Source organism: Phodopus roborovskii, unplaced genomic scaffold (assembly GCF_943737965.1).
Source record: "Phodopus roborovskii unplaced genomic scaffold, PHOROB, whole genome shotgun sequence".
NCBI classification, from domain to species: Eukaryota; Metazoa; Chordata; class Mammalia; order Rodentia; family Cricetidae; genus Phodopus; species Phodopus roborovskii.
The window spans coordinates 4,373,760-4,392,176 of record NW_026126485.1 but is presented as its reverse complement, the minus strand read 5'-3'; the positions used below and the strand labels follow the sequence as shown (position 1 = coordinate 4,392,176).

At 37.5% G+C, this 18,417-nt stretch overlaps 1 protein-coding gene across 1 annotated transcript in view; it reads right to left on the bottom strand.

Moving 5' to 3' along the window:
• The window catches only part of Ryr2 (ryanodine receptor 2), a 548,210-nt gene that overhangs the window by 101,529 nt on the left and 428,264 nt on the right, over nt 1-18,417 (bottom strand). Inside the window, exons 62-66 of the mRNA XM_051194750.1 lie at nt 17,810-17,931; nt 12,409-12,458; nt 6,201-6,261; nt 4,833-5,071; nt 2,684-2,765 (exon numbers count right to left, since the gene is read on the bottom strand). Coding sequence (XP_051050707.1) covers nt 2,684-2,765; nt 4,833-5,071; nt 6,201-6,261; nt 12,409-12,458; nt 17,810-17,931 — 554 coding nt within the window. The remainder of the gene's footprint in view (nt 1-2,683; nt 2,766-4,832; nt 5,072-6,200; nt 6,262-12,408; nt 12,459-17,809; nt 17,932-18,417) is intronic.

The following is an 18,417-nucleotide window of genomic DNA, read 5'->3' as shown; positions in this document are numbered from 1 at the left end:
CCTACAAATGGCATACCAAATTGCTCAAAAAAAAACCACTGAAATTAATTTTTGTATTTTATAAGAAAAATGCAAATAACATGCTTTGGTGATCAATATTATTCATTGAATAAGAGCTAAATTGTTTATTATCAATAATTTAACATCAGATTATCAAGACCAACAAATAATTAAAATTAGAAGCTCTACCCCTTCACTCACAAATCCGAGCATTTTCTTCTTTCCCTGACTGTCTCTTCCTTTCTTCCCTTTTCCATTTTTAAAACAAAATAATATGAAGAGGACTTATGCTACCAACTTAGTGGACTCTGAAGAGTAAAATGATAAAGTAACAATACTATCTTTTATGCAAATTAATCATGAAAAAATAAATTAATGATGGATAGCCATGAGATGTTAAAATACACTAAGTGGTAAAACTTTCAATATCATTTGAAATTGACTTATCATTTATATAAAAGAAGAAAGAATCTAATAAGTCAGTATGTTCCATTGATTGTGGAGAGAGCTTAAAGTCTAATAATATCTTCTTCACTCTTTCCCTTTAATTACTCATTTACTTAATTCATGGCTTTGTTGGAATCTTAAGTTGCTCATCAAAGAAAAAATAACATATAAACTCCCTAAGAGAAGTACATAATAGTATAAATGTGTCTTAAATTAATATTAAATATTACATTATTTTACTTTTAAATAATTTTCTGTTTTATTATTATTATTTTATTTTATTATGCACATCTGCTCATGGATATGTGCATGTGAGTGTAGGTGCCCTTGGAGGCCAGAAGAGGGTGCTGGGTCTCTTAGAGCTGCTTTAACTATGAGCCAACTGAAGGGGTCATTGGAAACAGAATTTGGGCCCTCTGTGAAAACAATGTACGCTGCTGAGATCTTTCTAGCCCCTACACAGTATTCTTATTAGGTAGTATTAAATATCCCCGAAAATAAGCATGCCTCGTCACTTAATGAGCAAGATTTTATTTATTTATTTATTTATTTATTTATTTATTTATTTATTGAAAATTGTTTCATCAGGTAAATTTGTGTCTATGAAGTTTTATTAGTTATAAGCTTTAAAAAAAAGTCAGGTTCTACAGGGGAGGGACTAGGCCCTGCCACAAATGATATGTCAGACTTTGACGATCCCTCATGGGAGGCCTCACTCTCCCTGGGGAGTTGATGGGAGTGGGATGAGGGGGTTGGTAGGGGGCATGGGAGGACTAGAGTGAGAAGGAACTGGGATTGGTATATAAAATAAGATTGTTTTTAATTTAAATAAAAATTTATTTAAAAAATAAAGTCAGGTTCTAAATGATCTATTCTTAAGTATCTTGCTCTCTATGTTGTATGGTTACTTAAATGATAAGCATAATCCACCATTATATTCATTTGTTTGTGGATTCTGGCATATCCCAGAAAATTTCAAGATTCATGATGGCGGAAAACTAGTTTGTCATTGCTGCATCCCTGCATCTGGCATTTAAGTAATATTTAATAACCAAACAACAGTATGAAAAGCTAAATTTGAACAATGGAAAGCCTAGCGGAGAAAGCTAGAACTGATATTTGAAGTTTTCCCTCCTTAGAAAGAAAAAAGTATATTTTAAGCTTTTGACAATATAAAACTAAGGAGAAAGAACATGTATGAAGTAAATGACAAGTGTCATTAAACAAAAATCCAAAGTCCCTATGTATAAAAAACCACCTGCACATAATAAGCAAGAAAAGAAAATTCATAAAATTGAAAAAAATATGTGTACCAAAGTAAATACAAAAGAAATAACAACTAAGAACAAATTAAGAAAATGTCTTTGAGAATAATATTTGGATCCTGCTACTAAATCTGCAGTTAAAACCAAGATGAAACTGAGTATATGGGTATTTAAGTGTGAGTATAAACTAAACCAATTTTGTGGAAAGATAATGATGAGTCATAATTGTTTGACATATGAATGCTCTTAGATGTGAATTTCTAAATTCTGGGATTATTATTGGTTAGGAAAATAATCACGAATAGATAGTAGGTCAAATGCTAATTTCAAGTCATTTCATCTGTCAATGGCATTTGACAATGGTGAATCACTTCTGTCTAAATGTGAGAGAATTAAGCTGGCTTAGTGAGCTCCCAGTTTACTTTATATTTCTGTGGGGGTGGGGGACAGGCATCTGGAAATACATCTGGAGACCAGAGGTCAACACTGAGTCACTTCCTACATCACTCTCCATCTTAGTTTTTGAGTCAGGGCCTCTCACTGAACCTGGAGCCCGCCAATTCATCTAGACTGGTTGTCACACAAGCTCCAAGGATTCTCTTGCCTCTGCCCCCTAGCCCCAAGAATACAAACTAAGTGCCGCCTTGTTGGGATTTTTATGTGAGTACTGTGGGTCTAAATAGAGGTCTTCATTTCTTAAGTACCTTAGTTTGTCTTTCTGATACAAAGTAAGAAACAGTGCTAGCAGATACACCTCCTAAGACTTCCAAGCTTTAAGGTTAAATTTTCTATATGATGCTGTTATGTAAAAGACAAACCCCCTTCTGCTTTATTAATTCTTAAAAACTGTCAAATGCTTCTTGAGAAACTGGACAAGTTAATATGGGCTGATTCAAAAGTAATAAACAGGTATAAAACAAAGAGTTTTGAGGTACAATTGTCATGGGTACTAGGCTGTTTTCAGCTCTTACCTTTCCACATAGATGCTCTTGCTGGTTCCCAAGGCATACAAGCTGGTCAAAATTCTATAACAAGACACCTGCACATCCTCCACTGAGAACAAAGAGAGTCTCCATTGAGAAGTAAACACTTACATAACAGATGACCCTGAGAAAGTTTAGGCTGAACCCAGAATTCCTCATTTGACTTTGGAAAATGCTAAGGAAGAACACATTTATAAAATAAAACATAACAGATTTTCAAAATTCTTCCTTGCATAAAGGGAGCTAAAAACACTCTAAAGAATGTGTTGTGATTATCTAGATCAGTGGTTCTCAAACCTTCCTAATGCTGTGACCCTTAATACATGATATGGTAACCCAACCATAAAATTATTTTATTTGCTACTGTTATGACCCATAATGTAAATATTTGATAAACAGGATATCTATTATGTGATTCCTATAAAAGGATCATTCACTCCAAAAGGGGTCACAACCCACAGGTTGAGAAACATTGATCTAGTACATCCTCAGAAACATTTTTTAATAGTCTTTCTCTGTATGTTAAAGGAAAAGACTTGCACAAGACTATCTGGAAGAATATGGAATATATGTCAATTCTGAGTGTTGTTATAAGGAGAAATAAATATTCTATCTTTTATACAGGATTGTATGGTAAAGGACTTTTAGTTTACACAATTTTAACTATAATTACTACTCTTACATAACTCACAAATGATATCTCCAGAGATCTAACACTCAGATATGTCTCTCTAGGATATTTTAAAAATTATTTTTAATTAGGAATATACTTATCTGTCTGTGGGTACATGTATCTTAGTACAGATGCCTGTGGAGGCCAGAAGCCTGAATCCCCCTAGCTGGATTTATAGGGGGTTGTGGACCGTCTAAAGTTGATTTGGGGAACCAAACTCTGGGACTCTGCAAGAACAATCTATACTCCCAATCACTGAACCATCTTTCCATCCCATTCCTACAGTATTTGATGATAGAAAAATCATCTAGTAAATATCTTTAAATCAATGAATAAGACATGCTTCAAAGGCAAAGAAATCTAAGAAATGTGGCTTTCTAATCCTAACCCTGCCATCATGCCAGGTCAGATATACCATATAGAGAAGAAATTAACTTTGACATCAGACCTACTTTCATCTATACTCTGAGCCACAAGCATTGTTCCTACAGGTGATAATGAAGGTTTTCCAATGCTAGCAGAAGAGCTACTGAACCCCACATTGCATTATCACCTGGGAAACCTATACTATGAGAGTCTCTGAAGGAGTGCCTGCTCCCCTAGAGCTCCTAGCTCATCTCATGTTCCTATAAAAAAAAAAACCTGCAAAGGGTCAGCACCCTGAATGTGGACTTCACTTAGGAGTCTATGGGACCTCTGGCAACCAGTATTTATCCCTAGTGCATGAACAGACTTTGGGAGCTCATTCTCCATGGGGGGATACTCTCTTAGCCTAGATACAGAGGGAAGGCCTAGGCCCTGCAAATGATGTGACAGACTTTGGTGATTCCCCGTGGGAGGCCTTACCCTCCCTGGGGAGTGGATGGGGGTGTCTGTGGAGGGCATGGGAGAATGGGAGGGAGAGGGAACTAGGATTGATATGTAAACTAAGATTGTTTCTAACTTTAAATTTTTAAATGTGTTAATTTTCAACATAACCTTGGGTATTCTGGGAAAAATTTTTATAAATAAAAGAGTCCTGGCTCCAAACCAGATAATTAAATATCTCTCAAAAATCACACTAAAACCCATCAACAGAGTTGTTTGTACTTGTCATAGTCTAATGTTCTAGATGCTGCATTTGGCTCAGTATATTTCATATTATTTGGTGAAACAACTCACCAGCCAGTCAGAAATCTGTGTTGGACTCCGAAATGATTCAAAAAGATTTAATGTGGCACAGCTCTGTGTTCCAAATTAATCAAAAGTAAGTATTGGAAAGGTGCAATGGATTAATGGAATCTGATGGAACCTGGGTTTCAACAGTGCAGAAGACACAACCCAAAACTGTGACTTTACTCTGGGGCTGTATTCACAAACCTGCTCCTTAAAAATGGTTTTACAATTCATACACCCCTCTATGCTGTTCTGTAATAACACAAACATCTGCATGCTGGCATGATGAGCCAGCTCACATTTACGTACATATCAGATCTTCTCCAAACTGATGTTGGCCGATGTGCTCAAAGAGGGATGAGAGCATGGGCAACAGTGCCACAGTAGTGTAGTTGATGATCTGAGTCACCCCTTTGGGCTGGCTCCGGGTGTGAGTAAACTGGCCCTGCTTAAGGTTTTCCATTGTCTTTTCCAGATCCTCTGCTGCATTGTCCAGAAAGGCCCTAAGAGCACTTTTCACACTATCCAGGCCCGTCTTCATCACCGTCCTGGGAAGTCAAGAAGGAAGAGATTGGACCTTTTCACAGCAAGACAAAATGTCTCTCCTGCCCCTAGAAACCATTAGCTGTCTATAAGTCCTCAGGGAAGGGAGGGCCTTATAGTAGCTCCCTCCTCCGTTAGCAACTGTTAACTTCATTTTTTTTTTATATCAAATCTAAAATAAATCTACATATCTGAAGTTACAGGAATGCTACTTTGGCCAATCACCTTTTACAAATGACCTCTTTCTGAAGTCAGTAAGTACCTGGAACACAATAATGCTTCAGAATTTCTGTCAGTAGTCTGAGATTTCACAGCCAGTACAACAGCAACTTTCTAGCCACTTGGCTAATCCCATAACCAACAACACAAGGACACTTTAGAAGGTTCTGAGGCAAGAGCTGTGAAAGCATCTTTCTGATTGCAGTTGAACAATGATTCCCAGTGCTAAAACAATCTACACTTCCAAGGGCAGCAACACAACCTCTTCTAAAGAAGCCAGTGAAGGCTTGACTTTTGCAGAAGTGACAACCCAGTTCCACTGATCCTGGAAGGGAATGTATATGTATACTCTATCACATCTATTTACTCTATCTGTTTATTACAGAGGTACCTCCATAAAAACTCATGTCACAGAATATTCCCTAGAAGAGACATGAAGGGACTAGGTTTATATTTATGACCTAAATCAATTGTTAAAAGTTAGTATTAATAATGCCAAACAGATGAAGTACTTGTGCAACATTCCTGGTTTGTGGAGCAGAACAGCTAGCATACAGACTTGGGGTACAGTCATCTTATATACATCCTATCCCAACTTAGACATCACTTTACACAATGTAGATGAACCTCTCCTTGCATTTCACAAAAGCAAGTACAGGCACCACCCCTGGGAACTAAGGTGTCTGTCTGCCATTACTCTTAACATGATACATTTGTAATTAATCATTTACAAAGTCAGTTGCTAGAGAAATAATTTGAAGGATAAATAACCTTATGACTGTAAAAGCAAAGGGCCACTGTATCAATAATTTATAACCTTTTAACTTGTTTCAACGTGTTCACAAAACCACCAAAATAAAATCAAAACATGCCATAATCACATCAATTTATTTGGATAAAAATTTACTTTTTTACCTTGCATCCAAAGTCTGACCAAGAATATGAAGACAGTTCACAATTGAGGTAGCATCATTGCCTGAAGGGAAAACAAAACACTGTATGAATTCCCTTCAGAATGTCTTAACCTCCTGTCCTATTAACAGATGTGGTGCAAACACTGGTTAAGTCACACAGTTCAATCATAAACTTAATGGAAAAGACTTTTTGAAGACTCAAGTTTGAAGTCATGCAGTTTCTCTGCTTAAAAGTGGTTATGCAAATGTAAGTAGACAAGCGGTGGGGCATGTCTCACCAGATAGCAGACATGCTCCAGAAGCATTTGAAAGCATTGCACAAAACTAAAGGACTTTTTGCTGACTTCCTCAGGTACACCCCTCCCCCACACTAATGCACTGTAATACATACAGTATGAACACTTTTTAAGTCAGCGCATATCTTTTCTGAAATGAGATGAGTTAAACTCTACCATTTTAATTACTTCAGGAGTCTCTACTTTATTTCACTCAGTGGCCTCAGTGAATATTAATATGCCTGAATTGTGATATGGCAAGGTGGACTGATTTATCCAAACTTTGTTGGTCTCTGGCAAAAAAGGAATTAACAAATTAATTATTTTTAAAAATTAAAACCAGAGATTGGAGAAGCTAAATAGAAGTTTTGTTTTTAAAGATTTATTTCATTTTTAATTATCTGCATGTGTGTGGTTATGTGAACATTTGCATGCAGTGCCTGAGCAAGCCAGAAGACAGCTACAGCTGCTTGTGAGCTGCCAGATACAGGTGCTGAGAACTGAACCTGGGTCCTCTGCAAGAGTAGCACTTGCTTTTAACAACTGAGCCATCTCTCCAGAACCTTAAACAACACTCACTTGCACTATTCAGAATGTAATTCTTGAAAACAATGAGATTCATGCATTTTAATTGCTATTTTGTATATAAAGTACAAAATTATAAGTGACATAAGCAATGTGAGTGTGTGTGTGTGTGTGTGTGTGTGTGTGTGTGTGTGTGTGATGCTCAGTGATGGGTATTTATAAAAATAAATAAAATGGGGACTCCATTAACCAATAATTTGATTACCAAAATGTGGTCAAGCCATATCAGTCTTTTTTCTACATTTTCATCTCTCTCTCTCTCTCTCTCTCTCTCTCTCTCTCTCTCTCACACACACACACACACACACACACACACACACACACACACACACACACACACACACACACTCCTTAGGATAAGGAGTCATGATTTCATGTTTTTGTAACACCTGAATCTTATCTTCTTTAAACAAAAACACATCTCAAAAAGCCCACTTACATGCACATGGAACTAGGTAATCATCCTAGAACAGGAATAGACCAATTTGAACTCATCAGAAGACAAAGACACTCTCAGTTCTAGACAGACACTACCCTCAGAGATGCTTGGGGCTTTAAGGAGATTTCTTCATAGTCTCTACCATGCCCAACAAGTCAAGCACAACCTGAGCCTTTCAGGGATAACAGACACAGACTAATTTTCTGATAACTCCTGATGGAGGATAGCAATGAGTATTCAAATACATGAGGCATTTTGAAGGGAGACATCAAAACTATCAGTGTAAACCTAATCTTCTACTGAGATTAAAAGGAAATATTTCTCTTAATTATGTCATTTACCATTTACTTTTGAAACGTGTCCAAATATAAACTTAAGATTCATGCTCTAGTGACAAGGAAGTACCCTCTACTGGAAAACAGAAAGATGTCATGAAACAAGCAACATCTTTTTAAACGTCTGATAGTAATCCTGTGTTAACATTCTCCCAGCTAACACTGTGGTGAACTGCAGTGACACAGTATGTTCAGATTTGAGGCAACCATGAGGTCAAAGCAAAAGAATTTTTGGATGGTATGCTTCTCATGCACAAACTGGTAGCTTCATAACATTTCATAAGTTTCCATGTCAAAAGTTTGATACATTCTCCATTGGCTCAGGAACGTATCTTGGGGGACTGAGTGAACACTTTTCCTTAATAATTTCCCAAAAATTAAAACAAAATTAAAGGTTGTGTTATTTGAATGCAAAAACCCTTGCAATTTACGGCCCTTACTATTTTGAATGTCTGTTACCTGTCTTCTCTATTAAGATGATGGGCTCTTTGAGAGCAGGATCTGATTGGCTCATTCATTCTTTCTCTTGTCAGGTATTTGTAAAAGGCTGTAATGTGTCAAACTTCCTGCCTAGCCCCATAAGGACAAATGGAAGCCAAAAGGGCAGTAATTTACTGCATTTAGTGATAATTAAGATGGCAAGTGTTAGGGGTGGGGAATCTCATCCAGCAGAGTAATGATGGCACCAAAGACCCTGAATGAAAAGGGATGTGACTCACTGCAGAGGCAGAGGGTTTGCTAGAAAAGGTGAGGTAGCACGATGAGCAAGGAAAAGAATGGTGGTGAGAATGGATGGAGTGACACAGGACTTGCGTGCTCAGGTTATTCTACAGAAATAGAAGGCACTGGGCATGCAGGATGGTGTCTGAGGAAGACATGACTGCATGGGGCACAGAGTTGGTACAGGGGATTCAGATAGCATGGGTTCTTTGGTCCTGAAGTAGCACAGGTAAAAGTCTTTGCTGATTGACTTCAGTGTGACAACAGAAAGAAAATTCTTCATTTCTCCATCTTCACATCCTAAGAGAATGTCTCACACACAGCAGACACACAATGGCCACATTTTTCAATGATGCATTTGAAGCAGTGTTTTTTCTTTGTGTGTACATACAATAGCCTCAACAGACCTTTCAGGCACAACCCTGTGACATCATCCCTGAGACTATTCTGACTTCATGTTGTGCTCCCTCTACCAATGACTGAAGGATTTAATGTCTCTGGTAAGCTTGGCATGCTCTTGCTGTCTTTAAGTTAGCAAACAGAATTCCTATCCACAAAGTAGAGAATATTAATAAGAATGAACACAGAATTTCTTTAGCCAACATTGGGCTCTTACAATGGCAAATAAGATCCTCTGTCTAGTCAAACTGTCTAAGTGCTATTCCCATCCCAACTGAATTCCCAGAATTCATCTGTACACCAACTTAGTGAAGCAAACAAACACTTCAGAGTTCAAATGAGAAAGCATGGATTTAAGTAGGATGTATTTTCTTTCTCTCTCCAGCACAACACCTCACAAAATACTGTGCTCTATTCACTAAGATTCTACACTGAAAAATGGTACCTTTACCATTTTCCCACATAAGTAAAATGCTTTAAGAGATTCAAAATGACAGTTCAGAGTATGAGAGCAGTTGGGTTTGTCTCTTCTGTTTTTTGGGGTTGTGTTGATGTATAGAAAAGATTTTTAAAGGAGATCAAAGACAAATGAAATATGGAGAGTCAGTTTTTAATAATCCTCATAGTTTAGATGTCTTAAAAATCTGACTGCCAGAAAAATTGCACATGTGAATTTAATTGGCAGATATTCCCAGTATCTATCAGACCAGCCCATCACAGTGACCCTACAGGAAGAACTTGGTCTGTTTATTGCTCTCCCCTGCTCTCTGCATTGCCTAACTGTGAAAGGTTAATGCTAATCTTTTTGTGTCTACTGTTTTGGTACCCATTATCAAACATGAATAGTTCATGGAGTTTAAATCTTTCTCAATTATTTCTTAAATAAAGCCATGAATTATTTTCAAGTACTACTTTTTATTTATGTTTATGTGTATGTGACATGAGTATGTGGGTGCTATTAAAGCCCAGAAAAGGGATCTCTTGAAACTGAAGTTTCAGGGAACATGACCTTCCCAGTATGGGTGCTGGAAACAGAACAGATCCTTTGCAAGAGCAGTATATACCCCTAACTGCTGATCCATCCTTCTGGCTCCGACCCATAAATATTTCTTAATTAAGGATGGATATATACATATATATGCATATATATATATATATATGAACAGTTTATTTACTGCTATAATGCAGAAAACCATATGAAGTACATATGAGATAGGGTGAAAGAATTAAAGAAAAGAGTAACATGAGTATATGCAAGCATCTGCTTCATATTTGTTTAGGTCTCTCTAGTAAAACCCATCACTGATGCATCTACTTTAAATAACCATACTTTGCACTATATTTTTTATTTAATTTTATTTACCTAAGTAAGAGCTAATAAATAGATTCAAATAAACCTAATAAATGAAATCTAATGGCTCAAATTAAGATATGAACACAGCAAGTTTACAGTTCCTACCATATCATAACATTTATTAACTCATATTAGGTTTAATAGATATAACATATCTCTAAGATTACTGGTGATTTTAAGTCTACTGCAAATACAAAAAAGTAAAAGTTTAGGCATTCAAGTCTCTTTGTCCCAACATGCTGCTTGCCCAGTATTCCCTCCCGGTCACCACATGAGTCAAAAGCCAGGCTATAATGGTGCTGTAAGTTTGTGTGCTAAGACTTAAATACTCTATTGACTAGGCAAGTCTGTATTAGAGCATGTTTGGTTGTTAAAGACATCTTCCAGCTTAAGGAATTTCAAGTACTGTATCTAACTACATAAAAATCTAATTACATAAAAATTTAACCCTGCATGGCAGTGTCAAACTATGTTACACATTTATCATGTTACCTTAGATGATATACTAGGAGTCTAAATAAAAGAAAAAAGGAACCCTTCCTGATGGGATGCCCATGTAGCATTCATTTAGGAAAAGTTATCAGTTTTAAAAATGGTATAATGGAAGTATCAGGAATATTGGAATCACAGTTTTGACCTGACTATTAAGTAGAGGTATAATTATGAAAACGTTCATGTTCTAAGATGTATGTTCTTTGTAATGTATATGGGATGTGTTAAATTTTCTTAGAGAGGAGATACTGAGATAAAACATAAGAAATAAGATAGTTAATGGGTGACCATTTTTTAAAAAGCATAACAAAGTATTATGCTTTCATTGACAGACAAGACCCTATCAGAACTATCCATAATTTTAGACAGTAATCTCTGGTGACAAGGGGGTATTCAAATGTGCTGTCACTTCAAGAAGGTTGAGGAGAATGTGAGAATTTTGTCTGAAGAATTTTCACATGAATTTTTGTCTACTGATGCAAACTTAAACAAAAATGGTTAAGCAGAAAAGAGCCTGAAAATAACTTCCCTGGAATTTTTAAACATCTTAAGCAAAAAAATGTAAAATCCCAGACAATTTATATGAAATATGAATTAACTGATAAACAGAAGTGTACTTAATATTCCAGATCAAGAAGTATATGGTACAGCAGTAGCTATTTTTAGCAAAATCTATTACTTATTAAAATTTCTAATAAAAATGTATTATTTGTGCCTGTCTCTGTGTAAGTATGTGTGCTTGTGTGTCTATGTATGTCTGTAAGACCCTCAGTTTATTCAATGTAACTTTTACAAAAAGAACTTAGATTTTTAAATCTTTAGTCTTTCAGGAAAATATAGTTAAATTGAAAGCATTTCTAGCAATATATCTTTATAAAATGTCCCAACATAATTCCCTGAATCTAGAAAGAAAAGGGCTCAGATTTGCTTTGGCAATTTTTATAATCAAATAAAAGAAAGTAAGTGACTGGAATATGGTAGCAGCTTTCAATTCCTAAAGCCCCAGGTAGAAACAGCTACAAAGGTGTTGCCCAGCCTGCACAGCTATCCAGGGGCATGGCCTTTGGCCTCATGAATATTGAACACATCAAAAAAAGGCTGGGTTGTGGTGAGTAGTGCTAAAGAAGCCACTTTGACCAAGCAAAGCTCTTGGGCTCTGTTCCAGTTATCAAGCTCTAAGGTTTAGAATGCAGGAGACAAATATATCTATAGGTCAAGAACATTAAAAACAAAATGTAAAGTTCCAGATTTTGATCAATATTGGTGTATTTTTAATCTTTCAGAGCCAAGCAAAAATCCAAGTGCCTGGTTTCATTTTACCCTTGAAATAAAATATGGTAGAACTTGACATTTTCATTTTTTTTTAAATTGAATATGATTCAGCTTTCACTCAGAAATAGAACTGGCTCAGGAAAAGACATAACCCTACATTTTTCCATAGGTAATGTTACTTATATACAACTTCCAGGAACTTGTCTGGCCTATGATGGCCATGCATGCAGCCGTGCAGTCATGCATCCATGCAACATAGCAGTACACAACACAGTGCAAAATTAGCAAAGAAAAGCCCCTGAAGGCCATGCTCAGAAATTTCCCAAGGGTCTCCTTACCAAACAGTGAAATCCTATGCCTGACAAGAACTCCAAGTTTGCAGAACAGGCTGAGGACAAAAGAAAAACAAAAGGAGAAAAAGGGAGGGGGAGGGGAGGTAGAAAAAAGACAGCGGGAAATTAAAAATAAATCAAATAAGATGAGAAGAAGAAAAGAAAGAAACACAAACCAGCTGACCTATGAGCCGGGAAAAAAAGCAAACATGATATCACGCAGAAAGGCTCAATTCTTGGAGCAGGATGTGGAGTAAGATAGTAAAGAAAGAATTTCTGCGTATCTTAACAAACATGGTTAAAAAAGCACATATTATAAGTAAAGAAACAAAATAAAATAGAAAGCAAAGCTCATTAATACAGAAGCCATCTCTATAAACCTCACAAGGAACAGAACTATAGAAAAACCACAAGAAAAGAGTTTAATTCAATCTACCCAAATACACCTGGTTGTTATCATAGGCCTTATTTACAAACAGAAATATGGTTGGTACTTTGGGCATAAATGTTACTGTAAGTTTTAGTGCTTCTTTATTGGGTAAACGTCTCTTATGAACATCACTGTGCTCCTTATGTAGGTACTAAATTCTACGGATTTAGACTTCATGAATTAGAAATGGAATCTAAACTGATTATCTAATGGTCAGTCATAGGACATGATAGGTGTGATAACCAGAATGCTCTTAACTATGATGGATGAGTTGAATGTCTTTCTTGGTTCTCTACCTTGGCGTGCCAGGGAATCCACAGACACTATCAATGGGACAAATTCAAGCAAGTACAGTCGACATCAGAACCTCAAACATACTGTCCCTCAGTGGAGATCCCAGAACTATGAGAGCAGGTATAGCTTCTGCCTCTTTGACCATTCCTAGCACCATGGCCTCCCAAGGGTCCCTCTTCTAAGGATCTCTTTGCCGATATTGACCACTATACCTCACTTCCTTCTCATTAATCCTGTCCCCAATCTCAGCTCAGGCTGTACAGACCCCAAGAAGCCTTTCCTGATGTCCTGCTCTCCACTGGCAGTGTCATCCGCCATTGTCCCTGCTGATGCTCCCAGGGACCACCCATGGAGTTCCACAAAGGCATTTAATCCAGCAGGTTCCAGCATCCACTATCCTCTATCTTTCTATCTCTTCTGAGCCATTCAGGGGAAAAATTCTTGTCCTAGTCAAAACTTCCTAGCACTCTTCCCTGCAGGACTGTGAAGGTCTAAATAATCTGGGTTTTTCCCAGTGGAGTCAGCTGGCTTCTAGAAGCCCAAAGCCTCTGGGAAAGCTCCTCTCAAGCACCAGTGGTACACAAACCCTAGAGACCAGCCACAAGGGAAAATTAAGGGACTAAATCTGGGAAGAAGGAAGGGGAAAACCTCACCTTTATGTGGTAACCTCTCTTATAGTAAATTCTGACCACCTTTCTCTGTACTGATTCATAACAACATAGATTAATTGGTTTTTAAAAATGTATTTGTTGATGGTTTTTTTTCTTCTTCTTCTTTTGGGAAAAGAACAAGCTACACAGCCCAGGCTGACCTCAAACTAAGGGAGCCCAGGCTAGCACTGAACTCATTATCCAATTGTTTCTGCTCCCATGGGCTGAGAATATGGAAGGCACCACTACATCCAGCTGGGTTTATTTATTGAAAAACAATAATTATATGAGATACTTTGTAGCTTTTCTACGAAAAATGTTCATCTTCACATGTCTGAGTGAATGTTGGGTTTGAGGGTACAGAACAGAACATTTCAAACATGAAGAGCTCTGTATGTAGCCCTTAGGTGTGAGATTTGTCATTGATATGTATATTATTTGTACTATAATTTTATTTACTAATTTTTTTTTTAAACAAAAGCAACCCTGAGCAAGATCCCTCATCTATTGAGATTCACAGTGGCATCTAAGTGCCTTCTTTCCAAAGACAGATTTGCCTTTCTATAAAGACTAATAACACAGACCTAAAGTAACACACTGTGTTATGTTAACAGGGCCACTCTTGATGGATCAGCACCTGCTGTTCAGCTCTTTTAGAAACAGGACAGTTCTGTGTTTCTAGTCACTCAATGTGCCAAAGAAAGGTCATTCTTACCCCATCTTATTGCTCACTAATCATGTATCTTCAGGGTTTAGAAAAACAGACATCAAAGGCTAACTCCATCACGAAGGTAAATTTCCCCTCTTATGTCATCTATCATGGGGACAGAATTCCTGGGCAAAGTGTGATTGTTATAAACCACAGCCCATACATGCCCTAAAACTAAGCTGTGACAATGCTGTCCCAAATCTTAATCTTGGCACATGGTGATCCTGACTTTAGACACAATGAATGCTTAGGAAAGAACTTTTGAGTGGTAGGAAATGAATATAGGGAGCATCTCATGGAATCATTGGTTAATAACTGGGAAGAGAAATTAACTCAGACAAAGAAAACTGCTGCTGGGAACAACCATTAAATACAAATTTAAACCATAAAATATGAATTTAAACCAGTATCACAGTACAAACAATGCATCTCAATGTATCCTAGTCTAGTCTTAACAGCAAAGGTCAGGGTTTAACATTTATTCTACTTGATCATACTCTTTCTTGTGTGCATGTGTGCATGCATGCCTGCCCTCCTGTCTGCTGTCTGCCTGCCTGCCTGTCTGCTGTCTACCTGCCTATTGTCTGTCTATAACGTCTGTCTTTCTGTCTGTCTGTCTGCCTGCCTGCCTGTCTGTCTCTCTGCCTCTCTGCATGTGCACACACAGACACACATGCACATACACATAAAAATGTAAGTGCTTGCAGAAGACAGAAGAAGGCATGGATCCCTTGGAGATGGAGATGCAGGTGACTATGAGCCATCTAATGTGGATTCTGGAAACCAAACCCCATCCTCTGCAAGAGGATGCTCTTAACCACTAAACCATCTCTCCAGTCCCTTGATCTTACTATTTGTTCACTTTACTTACTTAAGTTGTAATACTTAACTGGTAAAAACTCAAACATCCGGAAATCCATCCCTGCATCTCAAATGCATTAGTTACTTGTATATTATTGTCATGATCTCTGCTATTGGCTGTTTTTAAACATATTTGTGTCATCAGATTTTTTGTTCTCATTTTTAGAACACATAAAAATCATCAACGTATCTGTAAACACTGTGTAAAGGAAACAGCTATTAAAATTATGTTTACTTCTTATTTGTCCTACATATGAAAAGGCAGTTACTTTTACAAGTTGGGTTAATAATATCTTTAAACACATTTTATTATGGTCATTTCCCTAAGTTATATATCACTAGCCATAATAAATTTTAACTACATAGTGTACTTCATCTACCTATATACCCTAATTCTTTATTACCTTATCTATGGGTTTAGGTATGAATTTCTCCCTCTGAGATTAATTTCCCATGGTAGACACTAAAGCACCATCATGAAATAATTTACTTTTTCTCTGGTTTCGTGTGTGTGTGTGTGTGTGTGTGTGTGTGTGTGTATTTTGACATTTTTCAAAAAGCATTTTTGTTTCTTTTCTGGAAATACTAATGGGAAAAGTCAGTTTTATCAATCATCTTTCCATCAGGTGCTATTAAATGGAAAGTGGCATCATTGAAAAAAAACCACAGTATTATTCATTAGGAGAGTTGTCTAGAAGCTTTCTAGGACCTCACAACTATATCACTTGGTGGCAGCATTGGAAACCTATTGCTCTAACTTTTTCTCTAAGGGATAAAAGAATGGTTATAGACAATAGGCTAATCTATTTCAGAGATATATAGGTTAATGGGGTTTTGCCATCAGCTTTACTTAAGTATAACTGGGAAGAAAAACTTACGTGTAGTAAGAATATACTACTTAGTGTTTTGGCACATGGGTGTTGTGGACAGTTATCATTTCCAAGAGTAAAGCTGACATTGACTAAAGAGAAAGACTGAAAATGGGGAAAATAGAATATGTTGTGTTTATTTGTATGCTTTCATGACTCTCTCTTGCTGTACTTTCCCTTGGTTTACATCCATCAAGTGATATTTAAATTGCCAACACCCTTGGGGAACAAGGCTTCTGTTACAAACAGCTAAGTGACTCCAGAAGAAGCAGAAGATTCAGGATTCACTATGCTTCATGGGATGTGAGTGCCTTTGGGTTTTCTAGTTGCTTGTATGTTTTCTCAGTCCACAGGGACATGGACACAGAGACATAGATGAATACCCCTGATACATTCTATAAGACTGCCTTTTCCTTTCTAGGGAATCCAGGGAGGAAAGTAATGCCCAAGTTGGGAGGGGTGTAGTCTCACAGTGACCTTGCACTGCCTCCCAGCCTACTGTGCTCTCTCCAGTGTGTTTTATCAACCTCGCGAGGAGATTGGTATTTAAGAAGGAGAGACAGAGACAGAGATAAAGAGGGGCAGAGAGAGGGAGGGATGCAGGGAGAAAGAAAGGGAGAGAGGGAGAGAAAGAGAGAAAAAGAGAAAGAGAGAAAGAGGTGGCATTGTGTGATAAGGGAAATAGTGACAAACGTTAAATGAGTTGGTTCCACCCTCTCACGCTATTCAAGCCTAGACTCTCACCCCTCTCCACCATTGATGGTGGTCCCACTCAGTTATATCTTACTCTATGACATGAGCAGTCCACACATCAGGAATGTCAAGACCAAGAGAAATGCTCTTTATATAATTTACTCTCTTTTATGGAAGCATTGCTCAGATACATTCTAAAAGCTTGGGATGGTTGTGAGCAATGTGGCACCAGAGGTCTTCATGGTTGCTAGTCTTCATGTAGACTGGGTCTTAACAGAGTATTAAGAAAACACACCCCAGAAACACAGACAAACCACACATGAAAAAACCATCTACAAAGAGGATGTGGGTTTTAAAACAAGGCATTTCCAAGATGCCAGGTTGAGAGGCACAAGAGAGTACTGGAAAGGTATGTTGTGTTTTGTCTTTTTCACTCCATTACCATGACAGGTCTATGATTTAATTTAAATTTTTGAAAATCTAATAGTGTATAAGTAGGGCATTGCCTTCTTTTCAAAAAGGAAAGCTGTCAAAAATATTAGATTGTCAAGAAAAACATCAAACTAATGTCCAAGACATACTTTTTTCATAACTAACAATACGTAGATTTCTCCCCATTCTTCTTAGAGTCTCTGGCTGTCATTTGAATTCTCTAGTACTGATGGGGCTGGAGATAGTACTCTTATATACTTTGTCTTAAAGGGTGTTTTATTTCTTGTTAGTGTTACCTTTAAGCAACAAGATCAAAAGAAGATCTGTGTGTAACATACACATAGGTTAACTTACAGAGACTCAGGGGAGGTGACTCTCCTCCCAGCCCTGCTCAAGTTCCTGTGGCTCTTTGACCTAAATACAAACACAAAGAAATCAAATATAAAGCTTTAAGACCATAGCTCTGTACCTCGTCACCATCTCCTTCTCTTTGTTGGATGCATGTCCTCCAGTGCAGAGAGGCCTGCTTGCAGCAGACAAGAAGTACAGACGATGGTTTTTGAAATACTGATCAATTAATGGAAGAACAACCTGAAAGAGAGGAAGAGAAAACAGATCTACAGAACAGACTACTGGTGAGAGGGAGAGGGATGCAGGAGCTCAGAGCCCATGGGGATCTGCCCCTGTGTAATACTGTACCCATGCTGATTCAGTAGTTTCATGTGCATCCCTTCTGTCATCTCCAGCTCAAAATTCCCAGGACTACCACATACCAAATCCCTATTCTATGTGAGAACTGCCAAGGGTGTAGTATCATGCTGTTTGTACTACAGCATGTGGTGGCTGCCTTTATTTCTGCTTTGTAGATGTTAAATTAAAAAAAAAAAAAAGGAGACCCATTCAAAACCACACTGCTACCTGCTTACCTACACAATGTATGTGATATATGCCTTTTCTCAAAGCCAAGGTCCCCATTCGGTCCAGATTTAGCTCCATTGCCCTGGGCTGACTCTCCTTCCTACTCTGTGTACTTGTGTGCATATCTTGGCAAACATCATGTCTTCCTTGTGAAGGGCA